Consider the following 27106-nt stretch of genomic DNA (forward strand, 5'->3'; position numbering starts at 1 on the left):
CCTCTGCGTCGCTGAAGGTCCGTAGATCGGCAATCTCTTCGACCCTTAAGCAAATCGGTCACTCCATCAGCCTTAGTACAGTAATCGCTGGGGTGATCAAGGGGGCAGCCCTTGAGGAGGTCAAGACGCGTTCCGCTTTGCCCAAATGGGACCTCTTTCTGGTCTTAGAGTTTTTGCGCTCTTCGGCTTTCGAGCCTCTGGCTGACTCTAGTCTTCCTAACCTTACTAGGAAGGCTCTTTTTCTCCTCCTCCTGGCTACGGCTCGTAGGGGGAGCGAGATTCACGCTCTTTCAGGTAGTCCTCAGGACATCTCTAGAGAGCGCGATGGTTCTATTTCCTTGCGCATCAGAGAGGGCTTCTTGGCTAAGAACCAATCTCCAGGCCAGCCCTCTCCGCTGATTATGGTGAAGCCTTTAGCACATATCCTGGCCATGAATGATCCCGATATGGTCAACTGCCCGGTTAGGGCTCTTGAGGCCTATCTCTCCCGTACTAGTTCTATCCGGTCGAGCTCTCAGAAGCTTTTGTTCATCTCTTTGAACACCACTATGGATAAGGATATTACGAGAACAACCTTGGCCAGGTGGGTGTCGGCTACAATTAAACAGGCCTATGCATGGGACCTGTCTAGAAAGGGGGGGGGGTCGCAGCCTAGCTTTCCCCTCCGCTCTGCACGAGCTCACGAATCAAGAGCCTGGTCTTCCTCCTTGGCCGTCTTACGGTCTAGGAGGCTAGACGACGTCTTACGCACCGCTTACTGGCGCTCAGACGATGTTTTTATCAGTTTTTATTTGAGAGACATCGCTGCACTATGCCAGGATGGTTCAAGGTCCCTCCCTGCCTTGGTGGCAGCAGGACAATGTCTTTCCAGAACTTAAGAGTGAGTTTGAACTTTTTTGATCTTACCCACCACCTTGTTGGAGTTATCTGCTAATCATGTGATTCGGAGTAAGAATATGTAATTTAATGGAAAATTTTTAATTAAATTTTCATTTGATTAATATACTTACCCGAATCACATGGGTAATTCCCTCCCGCCTGCCCCGCTTTATAGTTTCTTAGTATTCTATAAGTCGATTGATCTGTGTATCATGTGACCAGGCACCAGTAGTGACGTAGTTCACCCACTAATGGGAGGCAACCGCGGGTGGCAAGTACCATGGTGCTGTCACTTTTTTAGTTGAGGTTGCTTCCCTTAAACTTAGACGGGTAAGCTTTTATCAGGACCTAGCATCTCTAAGTATGTCAATGCTAATCATGTGATTCGGGTAAGTATATTAATCAAATGAAAATTTAATTAAAAATTTTCCAGTTTGAAACAGTTATCTTCCATAGTTCAGGGTCAAGGTCACTTCAAAATATGTATACAATCCAACTTTGAAGAGCTCCTGTGACCTTGACCTTGAAGCAAGGTAAACCAAACTGGTATCAAAAGATGGGGCTTACTTTGCCCTATATATCATATATAGGTGAGGTATTGAATCTCAAAAACTTCAGAGAAAATGGGAAAAATGGGAAAAATAGCTGTTTTTTAGACAACATTTATGGCCCCTGCGACCTTGACCTTGAAGCAAGGTCAAGATGCTATGTATGTTTTTTGGGGCCTTGTCATCATACACCATCTTGCCAAATTTGGTACTGATAGACTGAATAGTGTCCAAGAAATATCCAACGTTAAAGTTTTCCGGACGGACGGGGGGGACGGACGGACGGACGACTCGGGTGAGTACATAGACTCACTTTTGCTTCGCATGTGAGTCAAAAAGGGTTGGTCTTAAAAGAAGGGGTCTTAAAAGGGGGTATATATATATTAAAAAAAATGTTCACACGCTGCCAGTCTATGAGAATAACATTTCCAAGTACTTTCAAAGCCCCAAAGACATTTTCATTATACCTGTGCAGTGTAAGAGCATATGCACGTGCAACGATTCACACTCAAAGGAGAGGATATAAAATGTAAACTTGGGGAAAACTCTGGAGGTTATGAAGTGTTTGACATTTCTGAGTACGTACTGTAAAACATGAAGACTGGTGCCCTTTTTGAGTCTCAATACAACTGCATCATAGCTATAAGCAGGTAGCTACACAAAATACAATTGATCTATAAGTTCATGCATACAGGAGGACAAATCCCACAAACTTTGACCAAAAAAAAATCTGTAATTTTCACATCAAATAATCTAAAAAGCTTATCCTCACCACGGTCAATTCACTTGTGCATTAACAATTAAGTAGAAGTGCAATGCCTTTGGCACAGTTGTCCACCAGCCCGGGCACTGCATACCCCCAACAAAGGACAAATTGGTCATCTCCATCACACACACACACACACACGCACGCACACAAACATGCGCAAATAAGCCAACTTACGTTGCAGTGCACAGCGATCTGTCGTACGAGTAAGGCCAGGTTGGTGTCGGAGATGATCTTGGGGTGGGTGTGACCCAGAATGTCTGCTATGTCTGGAAACAAAATCATGAACACTCTTACAATTTCGCTGCTTTCAAAGAATACACAATGTTCGGAAATAACTCTGTCAGGATTTTTCATCGGTTGGGAAAGAGTGAATTCTCTTTAAAATCAAGAGAGGCAAACTTTCCCACATGACATAATAGGCCAATCACTAGCAAGGAGTGTGTCTGAAACATGTGGACAAGGAGCATGTGTGGAAAGTTTGCCTCAATATAAGGATGAGTATGCACTCTTTCACAACCCATACAACCCCAACAGAGTTATTTCCAGAGTTTGTCTATTACGAACAACTTTTAAATAACTGAGGTACTGGCATGTATAACAGCTTCAACATGGCTATCACGCACAAAATCACACTACTGCTATAATATTACAAGCAGCTTGACAGCATCAAGAACTATAACATTACTATGCGAGAGTCGTAATTTTACAGTGCCAATCAATGTCACAATTCCTATCTGCAAAATATACACTACAGTGAAACCTGTCTAAAACAACCACCAAACTATACACTACAGTGAAACCTGTCTAAAACAACCACCAAACTATACACTACAGTGAAACCTGTCTAAAACAACCACCAAACTATACACTACAGTGAAACCTGTCTAAAACAACCACCAAAATATACACTACAGTGAAACCTGTCTAAAACAACCACCAAAGGGACAGACCCAAAGTGGTCGTTATGAAAAGGTGAATTATAGAGAACAGATATCGTCGCTTTTGGACAGGTGTTTGTTATCGAGAGCTGGTCGCCATTACAGGTTCCACTGTATAAGCATCTATTTTCCTAACTTCAAATACATTTAACTTACTTAATCCTGTGGTTTTATGTTCCAATTGGGTCATTTAACAAATTTAAAAACATCAATGCTTTACGATTACAAACAGTGCATTGTGTTCTTGTTTATGAAGACCTTTTTTCTCACAGTATTGTTAATCTTCACCCTACCATAGCCTATAATTCTAACACAGAATGATGCTGAAATATCTGTACACCTCATGAAAACACAACTCTCAGAAGGTTTGGCTGTGGGAACTCAGGGCCATGGGAACAAACACAGGGCTAGCTGTGGGAACATAGGGTTGTGGGAACACCAAGAAAACTGTGGTATTCTGGGTTGTGGGAACACAAAGAAAGCTGTGGTATTCTGGGTTGTGGGAACACAAAGCTGAGCGATTCTGGGCTGTGGGAAAGCAAAGCTCTTGAAGCATGGGGAATAGGAACTGATGTCCTTATACTGCCTTCGCCTAGTATCCCAAACCAAAATAACTTATAGAAAACTTAAAGGAACTTGTACCAAATCCTTATAGAAACTTAATATACCCATAACAGGGTTTACAAAAATGTCAGGATTTGAGGTAAAACTTAAGGGGAAATATAGGGATGGACAAAAAAATCCCCAGAAATTTGCTACAAGTAGTTATAAGTTTTGTTTGTAATCCTGGTAAGTTCTTATAAGAACTGAGCAGGCATTCTTTTTAAGTTCCTATATAAGAACCTATAGTATAAGTTCCTATATTTAAGGAACCTATAGGAAATACCACATGTTTGTAAATAGCCAAGTTACATACACGTAATTATTATTTGAAATTTTCTTTTCTTTTTCATGCTACTTTTGAGTGCCGTGTCTCTCTTTGTGTTGTTGCCTTGTCATCTTCATGTAATTTATGCGTAAGTGTATATGAGTGTGCTTGAGTTGTTAATGCGAAAGAATGTGTATGAGTGCGCCTTGAGTCATCTTGTGGTGAGATATGTGCGCGTTATAAATTCTCGTATTATTATTATGTTTTCCTGCATGTGTGATTTCATGTTTCCAAGCCCTGACACTTTTGCTGTGAACTTGGGATCTTTATCGTGCACATGCGTGTGACACCAAGGAGAGTTTGATGCACAAAGTTTTTTTGTTTTTTTTTAAATAAATCCCTTGTAGAACATGGGGGTTCAAACCCATGCCAATAGCGAGAACTGGTTTCAAGCCAGCGCTGCTACTGACTGAGCATACATACTTATCCCCTCCCCACTCCAACACACATGCATGTATGTACTAACATGCACTTGTGAAGATGTGCACTCACACACATGCACAAACACACAAATGGCAATGCACACACATAAACACAAAAACCTTAACAACACACACTCCAATATTTGTCATAATCAAAGGGCAGTTACAGACACACACATGCATACACACTTTGGCTTATAAAATAAAGCAAATAAACAATGGTGACTGCATGTGAGAGCGAACAGAAACGTCGCCGTTATTTGTTCCGTGTTTGTCTTTTTAATGTGAGTACAGTGCTTTTTGGTCTTTTTGTTATAAAATAAAGTTTGTTCGTTTGTTCTTTGTTTCTCTCTACACAGAACCGTGTGAAGAATATTAAAATTCAAACACACATGTCAGTTTCAGAGATCTACAATTTTTCCCTATGATTGTGAACAGATAAAATGTGAATAGGATTGAAGAGCAAGAAGAATTTCATTGTGAACAAATAAACTGTCAGAATAAAAAAACCAAGAAAGGTAAGTTATTGGAATGTTAACTATTGACAAAACAAAACATTACATGTCTGTAATGTTTTGTTTTTACAATAATTAAACGTTCCATTAAGTACCCTTCCTTGGGTTTTTTATTCTGAATTTTGGAACGCTGGCAGTCTATTTGTTTGTGGATTTCAAATATACTGTCAATTGGAGAACAAAATGAACAAGCTGTTTCACTCTAATTCAAAACTTGATCTCATTGTTAGACAGCAGAAACATGTTTGTCCACAGCAACTTCAGAGGGTTACCCTCTCAACAAGCTGTGCTACAGTGGGACCCCCCTTTCACCACTTTTTCTTTATTTATTTGGTGTTTAACGTCGTTTTCAACCACGAAGGTTATATCGCAACGGGGAAAGGGGGGAGATGGGATAGAGCCACTTGTCAATTGTTTCTTGTTCACAAAAGCACTAATCAAACATTTGCTCCAGGGGCTTGCAACGTAGTACAATATATGACCTTACTGGGAGAATGCAAGTTTCCAGTACAAAGGACTTAACATTTCTTACATACTGCTTGACTAAAATCTTTTCAAAAATTGACTATATTCTATACAAGAAACACTTAACAAGGGTAAAAGGAGAAACAGAATCCGTTAGTCGCCTCTTACGACATGCTGGGGAGCATCGGGTAAATTCTTCCCCCTAACCCGCGGGGGGTGATCCTTTCACCACCTCCACAAATCTGAGAAAAGGAGGGAGTCTGAAAATGGGGGTAACTTTACACAGGATATGAATAGGAAATTAAAAAAACTAAGGTCTTAAAAAGGAGCGAGTCTGAAAATGGGGGTAACTTTACACAGGATATGAATAGGAAATTAAAAAAACTAAGGTCTTAAAAAGGAGCGAGTCTGAAAATGGGGGTAACTTTACACAGGATATGAATAGGAAATTAAAAAAACTAAGGTCTTAAAAAGGAGGGAGTCTGAAAATGGGGGTAACTTTACACAGGATATGAATAGGAAATTAAAAAAACTAAGGTCTTAAAAAGGAGGGAGTCTGAAAATGGGGGTAACTTTACACAGGATATGAATAGGAAATTAAAAAAACTAAGGTCTTAAAAAGGAGCGAGTCTGAAAATGGGGGTAACTTTACACAGGATATGAATAGGAAATTAAAAAAACTAAGGTCTTAAAAAGGAGGGAGTCTGAAAATGGGGGTAACTTTACACAGGTTAGGAATAGGAAATTAAAAAAACTAAGGTCTTTAAAAGGAGGGAGTCTGAAAATGGGGGTAACTTTACACAGGTTATGAATAGGAAATTAAAAAAACTAAGGTCTTAAAAAGGAGGGAGTCTGAAAATGGGGGTAACTTTACACAGGTTAGGAATAGGAAATTAAAAAACTAAGGTCTTAAAAAGGAGCGAGTCTGAAAATGGGGGTAACTTTACACAGGATATGAATAGGAAATTAAAAAAACTAAGGTCTTAAAAAGGAGGGAGTCTGAAAATGGGGGTAACTTTACACAGGTTAGGAATAGGAAATTAAAAAAACTAAGGTCTTTAAAAGGAGGGAGTCTGAAAATGGGGGTAACTTTACACAGGTTAGGAATAGGAAATTAAAAAAACTAAGGTCTTTAAAAGGAGGGAGTCTGAAAATGGGGGTAACTTTACACAGGTTAGGAATAGGAAATTAAAAAAACTAAGGTCTTTAAAAGGAGGGAGTCTGAAAATGGGGGTAACTTTACACAGGTTAGGAATAGGAAATTAAAAAAACTAAGGTCTTAAAAAGGAGGGAGTCTGAAAATGGGGGTAACTTTACACAGGTTATGAATAGGAAATTAAAAAAACTAAGGTCTTTAAAAGGAGGGAGTCTGAAAATGGGGGTAACTTTACACAGGATAGGAATAGGAAATTAAAAAAACTAAGGTCTTTAAAAGGAGGGAGTCTGAAAATGGGGGTAACTTTACACAGGTTAGGAATAGGAAATTAAAAAAACTAAGGTCTTTAAAAGGAGAGAGTCTGAAAATGGGGGTAACTTTACACAGGTTAGGAATAGGAAATTAAAAAAACTAAGGTCTTAAAAAGGAGGGAGTCTGAAAATGGGGGTAACTTTACACAGGTTATGAATAGGAAATTAAAAAAACTAAGGTCTTTAAAAGGAGGGAGTCTGAAAATGGGGGTAACTTTACACAGGATAGGAATAGGAAATTAAAAAAACTAAGGTCTTTAAAAGGAGCGAGTCTGAAAATGGGGGTAACTTTACACAGGTTATGAATAGGAAATTAAAAAAACTAAGGTCTTTAAAAGGAGCGAGTCTGAAAATGGGGGTAACTTTACACAGGTTATGAATAGGAAATTAAAAAAACTAAGGTCTTAAAAAGGAGGGAGTCTGAAAATGGGGGTAACTTTACACAGGATATGAATAGGAAATTAAAAAACTAAGGTCTTAAAAAGGAGGTAGTCTTAAAATGGGGGTAACTTTACACAGGATATGAATAGGAAATTAAAAAAACTAAGGTCTTAAAAAGGAGGGAGTCTGAAAATGGGGGTAACTTTACACAGGTTATGAATAGGAAATTAAAAAAACTAAGGTCTTAAAAAGGAGGGAGTCTGAAAATGGGGGTAACTTTACACAGGTTATGAATAGGAAATTAAAAAAACTAAGGTCTTAAAAAGGAGGGAGTCTGAAAATGGGGGTAACTTTACACAGGTTATGAATAGGAAATTAAAAAAACTAAGGTCTTAAAAAGGAGCGAGTCTGAAAATGGGGGTAACTTTACACAGGATATGAATAGGAAATTAAAAAAACTAAGGTCTTAAAAAGGAGGGAGTCTGAAAATGGGGGTAACTTTACACAGGTTATGAATAAGAAATTAAAAAAACTAAGGTCTTTAAAAGGAGGGAGTCTGAAAATGGGGGTAACTTTACACAGGTTATGAATAGGAAATTAAAACAAGAGGCGAAGCCTTCAAGGCTCACGTAAGAAATCGACAAACAGTAACACAAACTCAATCACTCCGTCACACATACACACACAGTACACACACACACACACACACACACACACAGAGAGAGAAAGAGCATAGGTGAAACTGTGCAAGAAAGCGAGACACTAGATCTAGATCTGTCTGTCTGCATGTAGCCTACTTACATGGACACGACTGCCAAATAGTCTCGGCCCGCTCAAAATAACAATCACCGAGACTTTCAGTAATTCCATCGCGTGACGTCTAACCCTCGTACGTCATAATGTGACGTCAATGTAATATGACGTCTTCAAATGTTAAAGTTTCTACCACAGACAGACATACATACATACATACATACGCACGCACGCACGCACAGACAGACAAAAGTTAGCATCGCATAGGCTACACTTCGTGAGCCAAAAACTAAGGTCTTTAAAAGGAGGGAGTCTGAAAATGGGGGTAACTTTACACAGGTTATGAATAGGAAATTAAAAAAACTAAGGTCTTAAAAAGGAGGGAGTCTGAAAATGGGGGTAACTTTACACAGGTTATGAATAGGAAATTAAAAAAACTAAGATCTTAAAAAGGAGGGAGTCTGAAAATGGGGGTAACTTTACACAGGTTATGAATAGGAAATTAAACAAGAAGAGCAAACGCTCGATCGAGTCACTTTCGCAGTTCTGAATATTATATGAGGCATCAGATGGACAGGAAGAAATTGCTATTCACAACACAATACAGATGTAAATAATTTGATGTAAAGAATAATCCTAAAAAGTTTGAATCAAATCCGATGAATAGTTTCAGAGATATGATATTTCAATTTTTTTCCTTCAAGACATACCTGTGACCTTGAAAAAGGTCAAAGGTCACCAAAGCAGACGTCAAAGTGTAGAGGTCACTGGGAGTCACGTTCACATAAAATTTGAGCCCGGTCACTTTTATAGTTTCCGAGAAAAGCCCAACGTTAAGTTGTGTGTTGCCGAACAGAAAAGGCTAGTTATCTCCCTTGTTTTTCTGATAACGTTCGTAAAAGGCTACAGATGTAAATACTTTGATGTAAAGAATAATCCTACAAAGTTTCAATCACATCCGATGAACTTTGTCAAAGATATAAAATGTCTAATTTTTCCTTTGACGCTGACCTGTGACCTTGAAAAAGGTCAAAGGTCAACGAAACCATCGTTAAAGTGTAGAGGTCATTGGAGGTCACGACTAAACAAAATATGAGCCCGATCGCTTTGATAGTTTCCGAGAAAAGTCCAACGTTAAGGTGGTGTCTACGGACGGCCGGCCGGACGGCCGGCCGGCCGGACGGCCGGCCGGACAGACTAACACTGACCGATTACATAGAGTCACTTTTTCTCAAGTGACTCAAAAAACTTAGGTCTTAAAAAGGAGGTAGTTTTAAAATGGGGGTAACTTTACACAGGTTATGAATAGGAAATTAAAAAAACTAAGGTCTTAAAAAGGAGGGAGTCTGAAAATGGGGGTAACTTTACACAGGTTAGGAATAGGAAATTAAAAAAACTAAGGTCTTAAAAAGGAGGGAGTCTGAAAATGGGGGTAACTTTACACAGGTTATGAATAGAGAAATTAAAAAAACTAAGGTCTTAAAAAGGAGGGAGTCTGAAAATGGGGGTAACTTTACACAGGATATGAATAGGAAATTAAAAAAACTAAGGTCTTAAAAAGGAGCGAGTCTGAAAATGGGGGTAACTTTACACAGGATATGAATAGGAAATTAAAAAAACTAAGGTCTTAAAAAGGAGGGAGTCTGAAAATGGGGGTAACTTTACACAGGTTATGAATAAGAAATTAAAAGAATTAAGGTCTTAAAAAGGAGGGAGTCTGAAATGGGGGTAACTTTACACAGGATATGAATAGGAAATTAAAAAAACTAAGGTCTTAAAAAGGAGGGAGTCTGAAATGGGGGTAACTTTACACAGGTTATGAATAAGAAATTAAAAGAATTAAGGTCTTAAAAAGGAGGGAGTCTGAAATGGGGGTAACTTTACACAGGATATGAATAGGAAATTAAAAAAACTAAGGTCTTTAAAAGGAGGGAGTCTTAAAAGGGGGGTTCCACTGTACATTTCACAGACGGCAGTATGGAGTGGAAGGACATTAATACTTCGTTATACAAATGAAGCTGCTACAGTGGAACCCCCTTTTAAGACCCCCCAATTTAAGACTCCCTCCCTTGTAAGACCAATGTTTTCTCACATTTTTGGCTCACGTAAGTGTAGCCTATGCGATCGTAACTTTGTCTGTCTGTGCGTGCGTGCATGCGTATGTGCGTGCGTATGTGCGTGCGTGTGTATGTCTGTGGTAGAAACTTTAACATTTCGTCATTTGAAGACGTCACATTATGGCGTAAGAGGGTTAGACGTCACGCAAAGGAATTACTGAACGTCTCGGTCATTGTTTTTTTGTGCGGGCCGAGACTAGTTGGCAGTCGTGTCCCTGTAACTTTGTAAGTAGGCTACATGCAGACAGACAGATCTAGATCTAGTGTCTCGCTTTCTTGCACAGTGTCACCTATGCTTACTGTGTGTGTGTGTATGTGTGACTGAGTGATTGAGTTTGTGTTACTGTTTGTCGATTTCTTACGTGAGCCTTGAAGGCTTCGCCTCTTGTCTTTTCATAACCTCTGTAAATGTACCCCATTTTAAGACTCCCCCCTTTTTAAGACCTGAATTTCTCTGAATTTTGGAGGTCTCAATAGGGGGGTTCCATTGTATTTTGAAGGCAAAAAACTTGTTTACAAATCTACTTCCATCATTCCCCTGAAATGACAATCCATGGGTAATACAATGTTAGGAGAAAATGCACAGGGAACAAGACCGCAACCCAAGTAATGCTGATGGCATCTAGTTCAGTCACTTCTACCCATTATGGGCATCCTGACAGTTGTGGTCGCATGCAAGTAATGTGCGCGGATGCTGAACCAATCTCCAGTGGCGGCGCATGTTTTTCAGGACTGCCCTAAATGGGTTTAAACTGGTTCAGCAGAGCGACTTCCTCTATTGTGCACAACACAAGATGACAGTTGAAGTTGCTCAAGAAAAATGTTGCCACAGTTGCGTCCGTATAATGCAAGGTTTAAAAAAGTCAACTTGAACACGCTGGCACACAGTCAAAGAATTTCTACTAATGAGAGCCTTGCTTGTTAAACGTGTATGCAGAGTCACATAACCGCTAATGAGAGCATAGCTCGTTATATATGTATGGACAGGGAAGTGCAGTGGTGCCAATTCCAGGGGTTGCTCTTTGCCGGGACGCCCGTTATGAGTAGAAGTGGTCAAAATCAATGCCTTGGTCGGACACCAAAGGTCACACCCTGGCCCATTAAAAGCAGAAGTGGTCGAGTTAGACCTCATCAGGACAAGTCACAGGTAACTCATTCATAGTTAAGGCATCAAACTTCTGAACAACACAAACACTTGAGTAAGATTAGTGGTTAATTGGACCCACAGCTCACAAACAAACCATACCTGCCGAGATAGTATCCACAAACGATTCTAGAACAAGAAAGCAAACCCCACCCACACAAGATTAAGTGGTTAATACTTTTTCACAGAGAGGAGGCATACATGGTATTTCAAAATGCATGCATACAATCACAGCAAAAGCATGATCCTAAAAGTCCAGTCATCTCAAAACTAAAAGCATATTTTACAGGCTGACAGGTGTGTGTGTGTGCATGTGTGCGTGCGTGTGTATGTGTATGTGTGCATGCGTGTGTGCGCATGTGTGTGTGTGGGGGATGTGTGTGTGCGGGGGATGTGAGTGTATGCGTGTGTGTCACTGTGTCATAATGCAAATCTACCAAAAAGCAGTGATAACTTCTAGCAACTGCAAAAAAGCTGCAGTTAATGTTGGTGTGTCATAGAATAAGCAATGGCATTATTTGTCTTGGAGTTGCGGGGGCATGGGCTGTGAAAGGGGTGTGGCATAATATGCAAATTCAGCATGCATAAGAGGTCAGTTTACCTTGTTTGGCCAGCAGAGTGACGGCATTGCTGCCATGGTCCAGTGGCCGAATGACGATGTTCACGTAGTTAAACTGACCCTGCAAAACAACAGAGCGCAAAAATAACATTTAAGGCCTTGCACTGTCAAAAGGGAATAAAAAATAATTTAAATAAGGAGCATGCAAGAATAAGAAAACACATTCTTTCAATGAACTATAGCTGCCACACACTGGAGTCAAATAACAATGTTTTGACATTCCGACAATACAACAGATCATCTTATTTTCGTAAAGGTGTGAGTGAAAACTACAAATAATGTATACTTCTTCTCGTTATACTATGTTCAATGAAATGTCGAGCGTGACTGCACCGCACCGTCAGAGTCCCCAGCTTGAAGTCCTCGCCACTGTCGTTGTAGACGATGGTGACGTAATCATTGCCGATGTGCAGCTTCTTGAAGGTGTAGTTGTTGTCTCCCTTTCTGTTGGGCATCAGGGTGGCAATGTGGAATATTACTGCACACAGCGAATAATGTCTTCAACTAAAAACTGTCCTTTTCAAACCGGTCCGGTTATTTTTTTACGTGTTACTATTTGTTTCAAGTGAGTACATTTTCATTGTCATCTTGTTTTTGTTTTTCATCTGCAGTATCTTGTTCTATATCCTTTTATCTTATCTTGTCAAGTCATTCCAACAATATAACTGATCTTCTTTTTTCGTAAAGGTGTGCGTGTAATCCCCCCCCCTCTCCCCCTGCCTTTCTACTCTTCTCTTCCCACCCTACCATTCCCCTAATCCCAACCTATTTCATCACATACACTCTTCTTCTTCTCTTCCTTTGTCCTGGTAGATCGGAAAAATCTCCACCCTTAACCCAACTGGCCTGGCCGGGATTCGAACCAACGACCTTCCGCTTAGGAGGTCCATGTCTTATCCACGAGGCCTCGGAGCCGGTCATTTGTTCTGAAACAGTGTTGACTGTTGTACTTGCCACCCACCCATCATGGACTCGTCGTGCCAGGTGTAGGTGAACTTCCCGTCGGCACTGGTCAAGGCTCCCACGTAGCTGGACACCTCCTGGTCAGGCTCCGGCAGGCGCACCATGTGACCCAGGCCCTGGATGAACTCGATGTAGCGCGACGACCCGTAGCGGTTCGACAGGATTCCTTTTTCATCCTTGGCCTGAAAATTAGATATGTGGATCATGTCAGAGTTCCGTGGGTTATAGAAACACCAAAATACCATGCATGCATCCCTCGAAAGCGGCGTATGACTGCCTAAATGGCTGGGTAAAAATGGTCTTACACGTAAAAACCCACTCGTGCAAAAATCACGTGTACGTGGGAGTTACAGCCAATGAACGCAGAAGAAGAAGGAGAAGAACAAGGTACGTGGATCAACAGTTAATTCTCACATGAAAAGCTAGCAGTTGAACAAACCATAGCAGTTCGAAAGATTCGCTTTTTCATCCTTTGCCTGAAAATCAGGTACAGCAGTCCCTGCAATGTACGGCCCCCAGCGTGAGCGGACACCTGACATGTACGGACACATTTGCTTAAGCGGACACCTGCAAAACGTGGACGCGGACACTTATTTTCGGTCCGAACTGTAGGTCATACCTGCAATATAGGTCATACCTGCAATGTGCGGACAGACGGTCATCGGATTTCACCACAACTGTGACCAAATCGATAACAGAGCAGCATGGCTAATCCGACTCCTGGTACAAAGGTTAAAACGGCAGTGCAAGTCAGGTGTGGTGTCAATCTTGTGTTAACTTGAGTGCACGTATACCCAGCAGGAGGGGGTTGAGTCCAAAACTGGTGTGGTGGTAAAAAATAGCTGCGATGTACAACTTATTTCACTGACAAGATTAGCAAACCCTTACTTTTTTTTCCCTGAGCCTTGACCATTGAGACGAACAGTCAGTTACCTCATAGATCTGTTCACTCTTCAGTTTTCTTCGTTGATCATAACAGTAACACACACCCCCCCCCCCCCTCCCCCCTTCACAATGTCGGTGTCAAAAGTTTGACTTGAACACTTGGCTTTTGTCTCTCAGTGGAAAGTGGCCTATAGCTGACACATTTCTGCTTAAAAACAGTGGCTGGGGGAGGGGGTGGTGAGAGCGCTAGGGTGATATGGTGGCGACAGCTGGAAGAGCTCTGGAGATAATTAAAGAGGACTATTCTTCCTTTCAGAAAAGGTGTACTGTTTCTTGCAGATTCGAAGTTTCTGCTGTGAGGGCTGGGTAAAGGTAGTGGGGAGGGGGGAGGGGGGGGGTAAAGAGCTAGAGGGGTAAGAGAGGAGTAAGGGGCAAATGGAAACTGGACAGTCGCTGCCTGAAGCATTCAATAACACGTTTTCATCGCCCCAGAGCCATTTTGTCTCTAAAAGTCACAAGGCTACAACGAACTGATGTCAATAATTCTCTCCAAACACAAAAATACACAAACACAAGTAAAAGTATACCGGTAACAAACGGTCGAAGAATGAAGAATGAAAATAAGCCGCACATCAAAGGAAGAATACAGAGTGGAAATATGTGTGCTCTGTGTGTGCGGCGAGATCAAAGGCAGGCCCACTGTGATGCCTTGACACTGACCTTCTTCCCAGGGGTCAATGACCCAGTTTTAGCTATGAAAGGTGGTTCCCCTGTCATATCTGAGAGAGGAAACACTTCCTGCACCGGGGTCAGTGACCGAGTTTAACCTATGGGGCGGTCTCTTTGATGTCTTGAGAGGAAACATGGCCAGGGTAGTACCTAGTAGCTGAAACAAGCATTATCACAAGTTGTTTGACTGGTACTCAGGCGGTCTCTTTGATTTTTTTTCTTTTCTTTCTAAAATTACAGTAAAGTGAACATTTGAACTATGCCTCTCTATGGATTATATCATGAAGCTGTTGAAAACATGCAGAGATTGTACTCTCCAAGGAAAGATCGATGGGACGATCATTTGAAGGTGAGTGGGAAAACTTGTCTTGAGGCCATTTAGGGTTGAAAACTCTATAGCGAATTACTGATATAACGAACTAAAATGTATCTCCCTTGAGATTCGTTGTACCCGGACTCCACTGTATGTGTGTGGATGCTTTCATGGGGTGCCTGTGTCTTCAGTGATTTGAGGATTTCTTTTATCTCTCTTCTTTGTACACCGTTGATTTAACGTCATTTTTACAGAACAGGTTTTTTCCTCTCAATTCTCAGCAACGCGTGTCTGTGTGTAACCTCTTTCATTGACAAGATTTAACAAAGCCATATTCTTGTTTCCCCTCAGCCTTGACCCGTGAGTCGGTTACCTAATCTGTGAACCCTTCAGTTTTCTTGCATCCCCATGACAATATTGGTGTCAAACGTTAAACACGGTCAACTGGTTTTGTTGTGAGTGAATAGCCAGCTGGCCTCAATTAGCTGACATCTCCTTCCCCACAGACCCAAACAGTACGTGGCTGGGGGGAGGGAGAGAGAGAGAGAGGGGGGCGGGGTGGAGGGGGTAGCTGACTAAACTCAATGGGGTGCCTGGAGTCACTGTCGGCAGGAAGAGCACTGGAGAAAAACGAAGAGGCGTACTCTTCCAAACAATTTCCAAGGATCAGTTGTCAGGGCTTAGGATAGGCAGTGATGGAGAGTGAGAGCGGTGTTGTGTACAGTGTATTTCCAACTGAAGAGTGAAAAGTTACTGCCACAAGATCGACATGCAGTCATCAAAGCCAGACAAAAAGATAATAATTATGACATGCAGCTCTATCTGCTGGTTTATATTCAAACTGGTTTTCAATGCTTATTCTCGCAAAGCATCTGCACACGTGTCAGTGCATGGTGAGTGCGTTCACTGCCTTGACTGCTGGAGGATATTTTTTTTATCTCTTCTCTTTAACACCATTCATAACAAGAAGGGCAAAGCCCACACGACTCACATGCTGAACAGACCTTGATCTTTCTTTCAGAATAATTTTACAATAAAACTGAGAAAAACAATATTTTTCAATAGTTCAAGGTCAAGGTCACTTCAAAATATATACATTTCAACTTTGAAGGACCCTGTGACCTTGACCTTGAAGTGAGGTCAAGTTGCCAAACATGTTTCTGAAGATCTTGTAACCATACACCATCAGGCCACAATTGGTGTTGATAGACTTAATAGTGTCCAAGAAATATACAATGTTAAAGGTTTCACAGACGGACGGGGGGGACGGACGCCCGGAAGGACAGGCGGACGATGTCGGTGAGTATATAGACTCACTTTTGTAAGTATAATGTATTTCCCTCACACATATGTAGATTTGGAAGAGTTACCTTCCATAGTTCAAGGTCAAGGTCACTTCAAACTATGTATACAATCCAACTTTAAAGGACCCTTGCGACCTTGACCTTGAAGCAAGGTCAACCAAACTGGTGTCCAAAGATAGGGCTTACATTGCCCTGTATAGCATACATAGCTAAGGTTGCCATTCTCGATAACTTCAGAAAAAAATGCGAAAATGTGAAAAATGGTCGTTTTTAAGACAACAATTACGGCCCCTGTGACCTTGAACTTGAAGTGAGGTCAAGTTGCCGCACATGTTTTTTGAGATCTTGTAACCATACACCATCAGGCCACATCAGGTGTTGATAGACTTAATAGTGTCCAAGAAATATCCAACGTTAAAGTTTTCCGGACGGACGGACGGACGGACGGACGGCGGGACGGACGGACGGACGACTCGGGTGAGTACATAGACTCACTTTTGCTTCGCATGTGAGTCAAAAATCATTTTTTACAGAATGTTTAAAAAATATTAGGAGTTTAATGTTATCGTTTAGTAGCCACAAGTTGTGGCTAGCATAGACTCAATCAGTTTGTTTGTGCGTCTCTGTGTACGGGGGAGGGGGTGGTGTGGGCACCCTTCCCGTGACCGGCCACCTGCAATGTACGGACAGATTTGCTATGGCCCAAGGGTGTCCATTCATGAGAGGGACTGCTGTACACAGAGTACAAAATATTTTTTTGCCCAAGGTTGTGAATTTGCCTTGACATTGCCGTTAAGAAACATTCACTCCAGCCTAGCACACCCAACATGTGCATCTATAAAATGAATCAACAGCATCATGGATTGTATGGATCAACAGAAAAATGTTCACATGAAAAGTTGTACAAAGGTTTGCTTCTGATGACCAACTACCTACCAGTAAACTGTTACAAATAGAGAAGAATTTTAAAAGCTAACGTTGATCCCACCTGGCCTGGTCCGACGTAAATGATGCCGATGTTGTGAGTCTCGTAGGGACACACAAGGTCCAGCAGCTTCAATGAGCGATGGAAGGCCTGAACACACAACGTAAAGACCATGATTAGTGCTCCCCGCCTTTACAAAATCAAAAAATAAAAAATAAAAAACTATCGGGCAAAAAATATGGGTTGAAGCATCCTGCATGCAACTGAGGTCAAAACAAAAAAAAACAAAAAAAAGACCATGATTAGAACCCAGAAATGGAAGTGTGAAGGTTTCATTCTGGCGATAACTAGTATCTAACGAAACATTATTGACGCAGCCTGCAGGCTTGTTTGCATCTTCTGTTTTGAGGTAACAGAGAAAATCGGCCACATTTTATCTGACAATCATAAGTGAGATGTTCAGTCAATAATAATTTTATTATTTAACATATATATTTAAATGTTCATATTATGCACCATCACTGTCATTTCTCATGCTTGAGATAATAAAATAAAATTAATTTGATTTGATTTTCACCAAAATGCCCTGACCTCGTTGTTGGGCACATGCAGGGGGAGGTCATGGGAGTCCATGATGAGGGGGTGGGTGTGGTACAGCTGTAGAAACACCTCCGCTGGGGTCACCATGCCAACCGCGTCCTTGCCCCCCGCCCCTCCCCGCAGCCCCGCCTCCTCTGTCTGGCGATTGGCCTCGGCTGGCGTCATGACCGAGATGGTGTGGCCGCGCTGCTTCTTCATCCTCAGCTCCATCAGGTCGTCCTGGAGAGAGAATACAATCATGTGTGTGCGATGACTGGAGTGTACGTGGTCTTGCGTCTAAAGTAACATCAACACTCTCACACAGTTTTGGAAAGCAAACAGGTTCTCTGCTGTGTTTAAGAGTGTACTCATATACACTGACTATATGCCGGGACTCTCAAACACAAGCAACAACTAGCACACAGACGTTTCAAAGCAACATCATTTTCAACAGGTCCGATATGAAGTGCCCTTCATTCTGGATGCATTCCTTATTAGTCCTGATCACAAGTCATCCCCCCCCCACACACACACACACACACACAAAAGGAATACCTGCGTAATGGAAGAAGAGCTAGAACTGTCGGGCGATGTGACAGGACCTTGGTGCAGACTGCCGCTCGATGACCCTGACCTTGCCCTGAACCTCACCGCCCCTCCCTCTCCACCAGCCTTGAACGGTGATGCAGGGGCTTTAGCGGGTGAAGGTGAAGGTGACTGCTGTGTTTCTCTGTCTTTTTCCCCTTCCCCCTCCTTTCTTTTGCGATCATACTCTTTCAGCTGAGCCTGAAGCTTGCTGCTGATACGACCTTGTTCCTTGCTACAACTTTCCGCTGGAACATTCATCTGTGTGGAGCTGTTGGTGGTCTGCCTCACTCCGTCCCCCATATCTCCTGTCGTCTTTCTTTCGGACGGAAGATTCTTCTGCTCACCGCTTTCTTCAATCTCTCTCTCCTCTTCCGCAGTGGACTTGAGCTTCTCCAGACCCTCGAAGTTCTGTGCCGCCACCATGGCGTGTGAGTCGGAGCTGTCCACTCGTATCTGAACGCTGGTGGAATCTCTGCTGTCTTGGGCAAAGAGGGGTTCCTTCAGCTTGGCGGATGAGGTGTCGGCAGGCGAGGTGTCGTCGGTAGAGCTGCTCAACAAGGACGGTGTGGAGTTGGTTTTACGTAAGCTTGAGGTGGTGGACACTTCCATCTCACTGGCCGCCTCTGCTGACCTCTTTGAAGCAAAAAACAATACAGTTGAAAGGCACATGAAAACCAAGACATCGTTATCAGCCATTGAGTATAATCTGTTTTATCATCATTGCTTTGTTGTTGTTCTTTGGCCATTTACGTTGAATGACTTGTTACACATCGACATTGATAGTTTTATTCTTCTTCTTCTTCGTCGTTCGCTAGATAGTTTTATTATAAGAACCTTTTCTAATTCCTATTAATAATAATAATAATAATAATGGTGATTTCTATAGCGCTTTCGAACACACAAAGCGCTTTACAAAAGCAATAACAACATCATTACCAGAATGACGCCATTGACGGAATAGAACACAATCATAAACACTTTACAACAAAAACCAAAAACAAAACATAAATGTTACAAAAATCCAGAGGCTCTTACAGGAACGAACTCTCAGTATACACAACAATTATAATGCACACACACACACACACACACACACACACACACACACACACACACACACACACACACACACACACACACACACACACACACACATACATTGACACCCACACACACACACACACACACAAACACACACACGCACACACACACACACACACCCACACATGTCCACACACACGCACACACACACACACACACACACACACAGTAAACATTGTTCATCCGAAAAGTGCACATTCACAGGGTCGCGACAACTACATCATCATAGAATGCTTCTCTGAAGAGGTGAGTCTTGAGATTTGCTTTGAAAGAAGGCAGAGATGGACTGAGACGTAGAGACAAAGGGAGTTTGTTCCAGATATGATCAGCTGCGACTGAAAGACAGCGGCCACCATGATCGCGAACTCGATGTTGGCCACCATGATCGCGAACTCGATGTTCTTTAACTATATTTATACATAAATGCATATTGTAAAGCAGTATGCATTGTTAGAGGATCTTCTAGTAGCAGTGTTCAAATGTCGAAGCTGCTTTTCCCAGTTTTACCTAAGAGACCGACTGTATATTGTGTTATTGTATTTGTCAGACTTGATTGTACCAAGTCCCTACACATGTTGTAATGTGCCTAGAGCCAAATATTTTTGTTTTTTGTAAGGGATAGGCGCAATATAAATGCACTTTATTATTATTATTATTATATCATATTAATATGAAAATCCTTTTGGTCGTTAATGAAAGGATGGTACACTGGAAAAGCTGAACAAAATAGACGAACTCTAGAAATAACGAACTCTAGAAATAACTCTATCGGGTTTTTATGGGTTGGGGAAGAGGGCTTGCTTTCATCGAGGTCAACTTTCCCAGCATGCTCCTTGTCCACCTGTTTCTGACACACCCCTCGCTAGTTTATAATTATAAGAAGTCTTATAGCGCGCGCCTATCTCCAGACTCGGACTCAAGGCGCAGGGATCTATTTATGCCGTGTGAGATGGAATTTTTTTACACAATACATCACGCATTCACATCGACCAGCAGATCGCAGCCATTTCGGCGCATATCCTACTTTTCACGGCCTATTATTCCAAGTCACACGGGTATTTTGGTGGACATTTTTTATCTATGCCTATACAATTTTGCCAGGAAAGACCCTTTTGTCAATCGTGGGATCTTTAACGTGCACACCCTAATGTAGTGTACACAAAGGGACCTCGGTTTTTCGTCTCATCCGAAAGACTAGCACTTGAACCCACCACCTAGGTTAAGAAAGGGGGGAGAAAATTGCTAACGCCCTGACCCAGGGTCGAACTCGCAACCTCTCGCTTCCGAGCGCAAGTGCGTTACCACTCGGCGGCCCAGTCCTTGGCTAGTGATTGGCCTATAATGTCACGTGGGAAAGTTCGACTCAATAAAAGCAAGAGTATTAACCCTTACACTGGTGCAATTCTGTAACACATGTTACATAGCAACTGGTGAATTAACAGAGAGAAAAATAAAGAAAAACGGTCATATAGGTTATTGCATCCATGGGAGGTAATCGGAACCGACCAAACAGACTGAGTCAGTAGCGTGACATATGTCGTGACAGCCAGGTATATGTAAAGTAGCGCGACATATGTCGCGACAACCAGCCTAAGGGTTAACTCTTTATCAACCCATTCAAAACCCGACAGTTATTTTTGAACATCGTCTTTTACCCTGAATCAAGCCACATGTTATAAAAGTTCAAAGCATCAAGACCGAATAGCCAAACTAGTTTTGGTAATTGCAGTGTACTTGCCTTTTCTTGGTCTTCAGGAGGACTCTGCTGGCCTGGAACAAACAAAAATGATAAGATACCAACCCACAGTCACAGAATACAATTAATCACCAATTCAACACGTCTACCATGACTTGATTTCTCATCTCTGAAACCCTTATTATACAAAACATAAACTGCAACACTTAACACCAACTTTCCCAAATGCAACTTTTGCTACCTGAAGATTCTATATGGTACCAACATTAAACCAACACAGTTGCAGATACTGTCAATGTACAGTGGCTACCTGAAGATTCTATATGGTACCAACATTAAACCAACACAGTTGCAGATACTGTCAATGTACAGTGGCTACCTGAAGATTCTATATGGTACCAACATTAAACCAACACAGTTGCAGATACTGTCAATGTACAGTGGCTACCTGAAGATTCTATATGGTACCAACATTAAACCAACACAGTTGCAGATACTGTCAATGTACAGTGGCTACCTGAAGATTCTATATGGTACCAACATTAAACCAACACAGTTGCAGATACTGTCAATGTACAGTGGCCCCCCTCTTTTAAGACCCCCCCCCCCCCTTATTAAGACCTGGATTTTCAGATTTTTATTTCACAACCTGTGTAAATGTACCCCCATTTTAAGACCCCCTCCTCTTTAAGACCTGATTTTCTCAGACTCCTGCAGGTCTTAAAACAGAGCAAGTCTTAAAAGGGGGGGTACAAAACAAAACACAACTCACTCTTCTCACTCTTGCTGTCCCAGCCAAAAATATCAGCATGGATAGTGTCATAGTCCTCCTCCTTCAAACTGCCGCTATCCAGCTTGCTGCCCGTATCCGTATCCGGCGACTTGGCCGCTGCGGGGCTGAAGAGCAGCGTGATGTCTGGCACGGAGGGGTCGCCGTGGGAACCAGTCTGGCACTGGAGGTTCTCGGTGCGCATGATCCAGGCCACGTCACCACTGGGACCGCGGATAAGAACCTCGGCCCAACCGGAACACCAGCATGGACACGGTTTGGTGGCCCATACGTTCTTCTCTTCGATTTGGGTCTTCCAGTCTGCAAAGTTATTATATGTTATTAGTATTGTTGACCAAAATATGACAGATCGAAACCGTCGGTGTTCCACCAAGACCGCGCTAGTGGTCGAGGTGAACAATGACTGTCGAGATCTGTGTAAAATGTCATATTTTGGTCAAAAATACCTAGAACATATTATATGTATCAATCAATTCCGTTTAGAATTCCTTTTAGTTTTTAGGATTGTAGTCCCGCCTAAATATGAAGTTTTGTCGGCCACTGACGTCACATGGCTCCAGTGTTCAATCGATACATTGTGATAGGAAGATTGTCATGAGGTTTTTTACTCCTCCTTTTACGTTTTCTTATGTGGATCTGCTGAACAAAAAAGTGAATGATGTGCATGCCAGGAATTTTACTGTTTTATGTTCCTACATTTTATGCTCCTAAGTTTTATGTTCCTACGTTTATGTTCCTACGTTTTATGTGCCTACGGGTTATATTCCTACGTTTTATGTTCCTACATTTTATGGTGTATGTTCCTACGTTTTATGTTCCCACGGTTTATGTTACATGTTCCAACGTTGTACGTTCCAAGTTCCTACGGTTTATGTTGAAGGTTCCTACGTTTTATGGTGTATGTTCCTACGTTTTATGGTGTATGTTTTATGTTCCTACGTTTTATGTTCCTACATTTTATGTTGTATGTTTTATGTTCCTACGTTTTATGTTGTATGTTTTTTGATGCTGTGATACACCACACCGGAGTTTCTCTTCTTGTGATAATGAACTTTTATATGTCTATCTAGGTCTATGTCTATATGAATTTCTAGTAACCCTGAAAACTGTCATCTATGTCTCACAATTTCTCAACGCTTAGTTGTTTTGTGTTTACCGTAAAATCCCTAGCAAACGCCCACCCCCCCTCCGCACAGATTTCGGGTAAAAGTAGGGGGTGGGCGTTTGCTAGGTATACACCACTTTGCAAGATAAAGTGCAGACATGGGATTCCGAAAAAGTGATAATTAAGGAAAAAAAAGGTGGGGGTCTAGGGGCCGCAGAAGGCCCCCAGTAGGGTCCAGGGGCAACGCCCCTGGTCGGGGTCTGGGTGCGAAGCCCCCAGAAGCTGAAGGTTTTTAGTGTTTTAGACACACAAAAATGGCCCTGAAATGCATATTTCAGCTTAATCATAGCCCCCCCCCCCCCCCTTTCTCTTCCTTCCCATGTTTCTCAAATTAATTTTACGCTAAGACTCAAAATAAGGAGGAGAAAGAGAGAGAGAGAGAGAGAGAGAGAGAGAGAGAGAGAGAGAGAGAGAGAGAGAGAGAGAGAGAGAGAGAGAGAGAGATGGGGGGGGGGGGGGGTGGTGGCGTGTGACGGTGTGGTTTCAATGTTCTTACCTTGTCGGTGCCAAACGACCCCAGTGACTGATTACACGACTGGGTTTCCAGGATAGTCAGGTGCTTGTTGCTTTTCAAGTGGCTTTTGAGGGCAGTCTTTCCATTGGAACCGTAGTTGATAACATTAACATCGTTGCACAAAGTGCACTGAGCTTTTCCCGGCAAGTTGATTTTAGCAAAAGCATCGCCAACTTTCAGTTTCACGTCTTGTGTCTTCTGGCCTTTCTCGTATTTCCAGCTCAATGATACAACTTCATCGAGCCAGTCGAATCTCCAGAGATTTTTCTTGTACTTCTGCTGGTCAATTTCCCGGGATAGAACGGTTTCGTCTCGCTTTAGCTTCCTCATCATTTTGGCAAGTGGCTCGAAGCGATGTAAAAATGGCGCCGAATCATTCTCATACGGTATGCTTATACTGAATCCCCGATAGCTACGTTGAAACGGTGACTGTGGGAGACAAAGACACAGAGCGCATTCCCATACGGATCGACCAGCAACAGTCTGACCGTTTTATGAACCAACCGTTCAAGAATAGTATGGAATGGAGCGTCGCGATCAGCGGACCGGCCGAAAAACTTGGGTCTATACCTACATATACCCCAAAATTTTCTCAGCGGATTTGCACGAATCTCAAGAATGATCCCTGAAGCCTAAAAATTTACGGAATTCCGTAATTTTACGGAAGAATCCCATGTCTGAAGTGTCATCACATTTTCACGAGAGAAAAAAAGGTGATAAAAAAATAGGTGATACAGCAGACTTCCATTAACTCGCGGTCTTTGGGGTCCAAACATTTTTGATCGCGATATATCCGATTCGCGATGCAGTTTGGGGTCCAATTAAAGGGAAGAAACCACGTTCTCTTCCGAGTCAGAGAAAAACGCGGTTATTTCCCTTGTTGGTCACAAAAAGCCTGTGAGCGTCATGTTGGCGTGTGTGCGTTTGCCGTGTGAGTGCATGTGTGTGTGTGAGCGTGCATGTGTATGCGTGTGTGTGCGTGCGTGCATGTGCGTGCGTGTGTGTGTGTGTGTGCGTGCACACGCATGCCTGGCATGTGGTTGTGCTACAATGTTCATGTGTATGTGTTACAGCGTTTCTCGCAAGTGTGACGCTTCTGTTGGCAACTAAGTTCTCAAAAGATTAACTGCGATGACACGTTTTCCTTTATCAGCAGATGGCAAGCACACACGCACACACACACACACACAGTCTCTGACACACAGACACTTTATCACACACAGTCTTTTCTGCGCTTACGTTGGTTGGGATCACATTGCCATTGGGGGGGGGGGGGGGGGGGGAGACATCGTAGCTCTAGCTTTCTCTCGTTTGCAATCATGTAATGAATACATGTTGGGTTTAGCGCTGGTCTTATATTGACAACCTACTATTTGACACCAACGATAGTTAGATCAGAATGATTGGTGGATCATAATCATTGGTTGACGTTTACATTTTTAGATGTGTCAATTACATGGATAAGCTTTTTTTGTTTTGTTTTGCTTTGTGTGAGTCTGAGTTGACACGTGTTTTGTCTTTGGCAGAAAGCATGTAGATTTCTTCTTTGATTGTTTGCTTTTTCTGCCACCTGCTATAACGCAAGAAGCTGAAGCACTTCATGGCGCCTGTAGAAAATCCGGGGCGTCTAGCTGAGATCGCAATTAGCGGGACTCGAGTGTTAAATTGCATGCCTGACTAGATTGCAGAAGACTGAAGCGCAGTGTAAGCACTTGATTGGCGCCTGTGGCCACCCGGACCGTCTAGCAGAGATCGCAATTAGCTGGACTCGAGTGTTCAACTGCACGCCTGACTGGCCATACCGACTGGTCAGACACTTAACCTCTATAGGCACGTGGCCAATTTGACGATACCGATCGTGGCATGAAAGTTCTTGACTGAGTGGGGCACGTGCGTGTGAAAGGTTTGTTTTTCTTTTGTTCGCAGGTCTCGATCAACCCGTAATGTACACAACCTGAAAACACACACACATGAAACGCAAGTGAGCGGCGAAGACCCGGGGAAAACACATCCGGAATCCGATGAAGCCGGCGTCACCAGAGAAGCCAACGAGCGAGGGTCGCATACCCCCGGGAGGGAGAAGGAGCTGGCCACAGGGTCCGCACGCAAAACGTGCACGGACGAGGGTACGGATCTCTGGAAGCAAAGCAGAAATAAGCCACCAGAGCGCTAGACTCTGGTGTAGACCAAGGGTAGAACGGACGCACTGGCGGCCGAACCTGACGTCTGAGAGCCAGAAGGAGTCTCCTCCGGCACCGAAATAGGCACCGAAAAGACAGTGTTAGGCTTAGGATCAGAAACATGTAATATGGGGTTCTTAGCAGAAGACGTGGAAGACGAGGACTTGGGTTTACCAGGGCCCTTGCCCTTACCCTCGGCCTTCCCCCCCCGTTTTTTCTCACTGTCCGCCATGCCGACGACGTGAGAAAATAAACTTCTGAAAAGTAACAAAGTCCCAAGGACGTAAATTTCAGCAGAACCAAAACTAGCACTAGGATACAAGCCACCAAAGGTAGCTACAACCACAGGCTACTGGGAAAACGTTCAAAGTCCGAGCACGGACCCAAACATACCAGTATCAACAACACGTGCTAGAGAAAAAATGGCGACCAAAATGGAGGCCACAACAACAAACTACTGAGCAAATTTATAAGTCCAGAGGACGTAAAATTTTCAGCAGAATGAACAATGCAAAACAACATTAACAAAGCAAGGAACAATCTCACCAGCTAGAAACAGCTAGGAGCAGACGGGGAACCGAGGCCGGTGGGTGTCAGGCAGACAGAAAACGGCCAGGAGCGAAATCAAAGATCGACCTGTCTCTCTGGCTGAAAGGAGTCGAATGAGGATACCACAAGTGTGGGTACAGTAGGTGACGTAGTGCACACTACGGGAGGTAACCCTGTGTGGCAAGCTTGCTACTTTTTTGTAGGGTTTGCTTCCCTTATACTATAGACGGGATAGCGTTTTTCAGACACCTTAGCATCTCTGACTGCGTCAATGCTATTATGTGATTCGGAGTAAGAATATGTAATTTAATGACAATTTACTGCATGATGAAAGGCCATCGGACCCAGAGAGAGAGAGCGTGGTTATGATAGAAAAAATGTTCATGATCTGTACCGTACTTTCCGGGTGACAAGGCGCTTCGTTATCTAAGACGCACCCCCTTTTTAAAAAAAATTGTAATCCAGTCACCCATTGGACGCAGGGGGCCGATAGGGCGCACCAAAATGACCCAGTTTTTGCCATGAGAGGTGGTTCCCCTGTCATATCTGAGAGAGGAAACACTTCCTGCATCGGGGTCAGTGACCGGTCAGTGACCGACTTTAACTGAGTGAAAATATGTGTGCTCTGTGTGTGCGGCCAGATCAAAGGCATTGTGATAGCTGGGTGGCCTTGTTAAAAGACACGACCTTCTTCCCAGGGGTCAATGACCCAGTTTTTGCCATGAGAGGTGGTTCCCCTGTCATATCTGAGAGAGGAAACACTTCCTGCATCAGGGTCAGTGACCGGTCAGTGACCGAGTTTAACAGAGTGGAAATCTGTGTGTGCGGCCAGATCAAAGGCAGGGCAGTACCTATACTGTTCAAAAAAAGAAACGCATAG

At 42.7% G+C, this 27106-nt stretch overlaps 1 protein-coding gene across 3 annotated transcripts in view; it reads right to left on the minus strand.

Annotated features, from left to right (window-relative positions):
- The window catches only part of LOC138957689 (tuberin-like), an 85338-nt gene that overhangs the window by 8766 nt on the left and 49466 nt on the right, over positions 1-27106 (minus strand). For 2 of the 3 annotated variants that reach the window (XM_070328767.1, XM_070328753.1), the window contains 10 exons: positions 21801-22118; positions 21071-21102; positions 18199-18864; positions 17656-17883; positions 17128-17214; positions 12907-13090; positions 12284-12423; positions 11928-12006; positions 11429-11455; positions 2371-2462 (listed from right to left, as the gene is read on the minus strand). In XM_070328767.1, coding sequence (XP_070184868.1) covers positions 2371-2462; positions 11429-11455; positions 11928-12006; positions 12284-12423; positions 12907-13090; positions 17128-17214; positions 17656-17883; positions 18199-18864; positions 21071-21102; positions 21801-22118 — 1853 coding nt within the window. The remainder of the gene's footprint in view (positions 1-2370; positions 2463-11428; positions 11456-11927; positions 12007-12283; positions 12424-12906; positions 13091-17127; positions 17215-17655; positions 17884-18198; positions 18865-21070; positions 21103-21800; positions 22119-27106) is intronic. The other variant, XM_070328761.1, reaches the window with a different exon arrangement.

This window comes from Littorina saxatilis, linkage group LG2, assembly GCF_037325665.1.
Source record: "Littorina saxatilis isolate snail1 linkage group LG2, US_GU_Lsax_2.0, whole genome shotgun sequence".
Taxonomy (NCBI): domain Eukaryota; kingdom Metazoa; phylum Mollusca; class Gastropoda; order Littorinimorpha; family Littorinidae; genus Littorina; species Littorina saxatilis.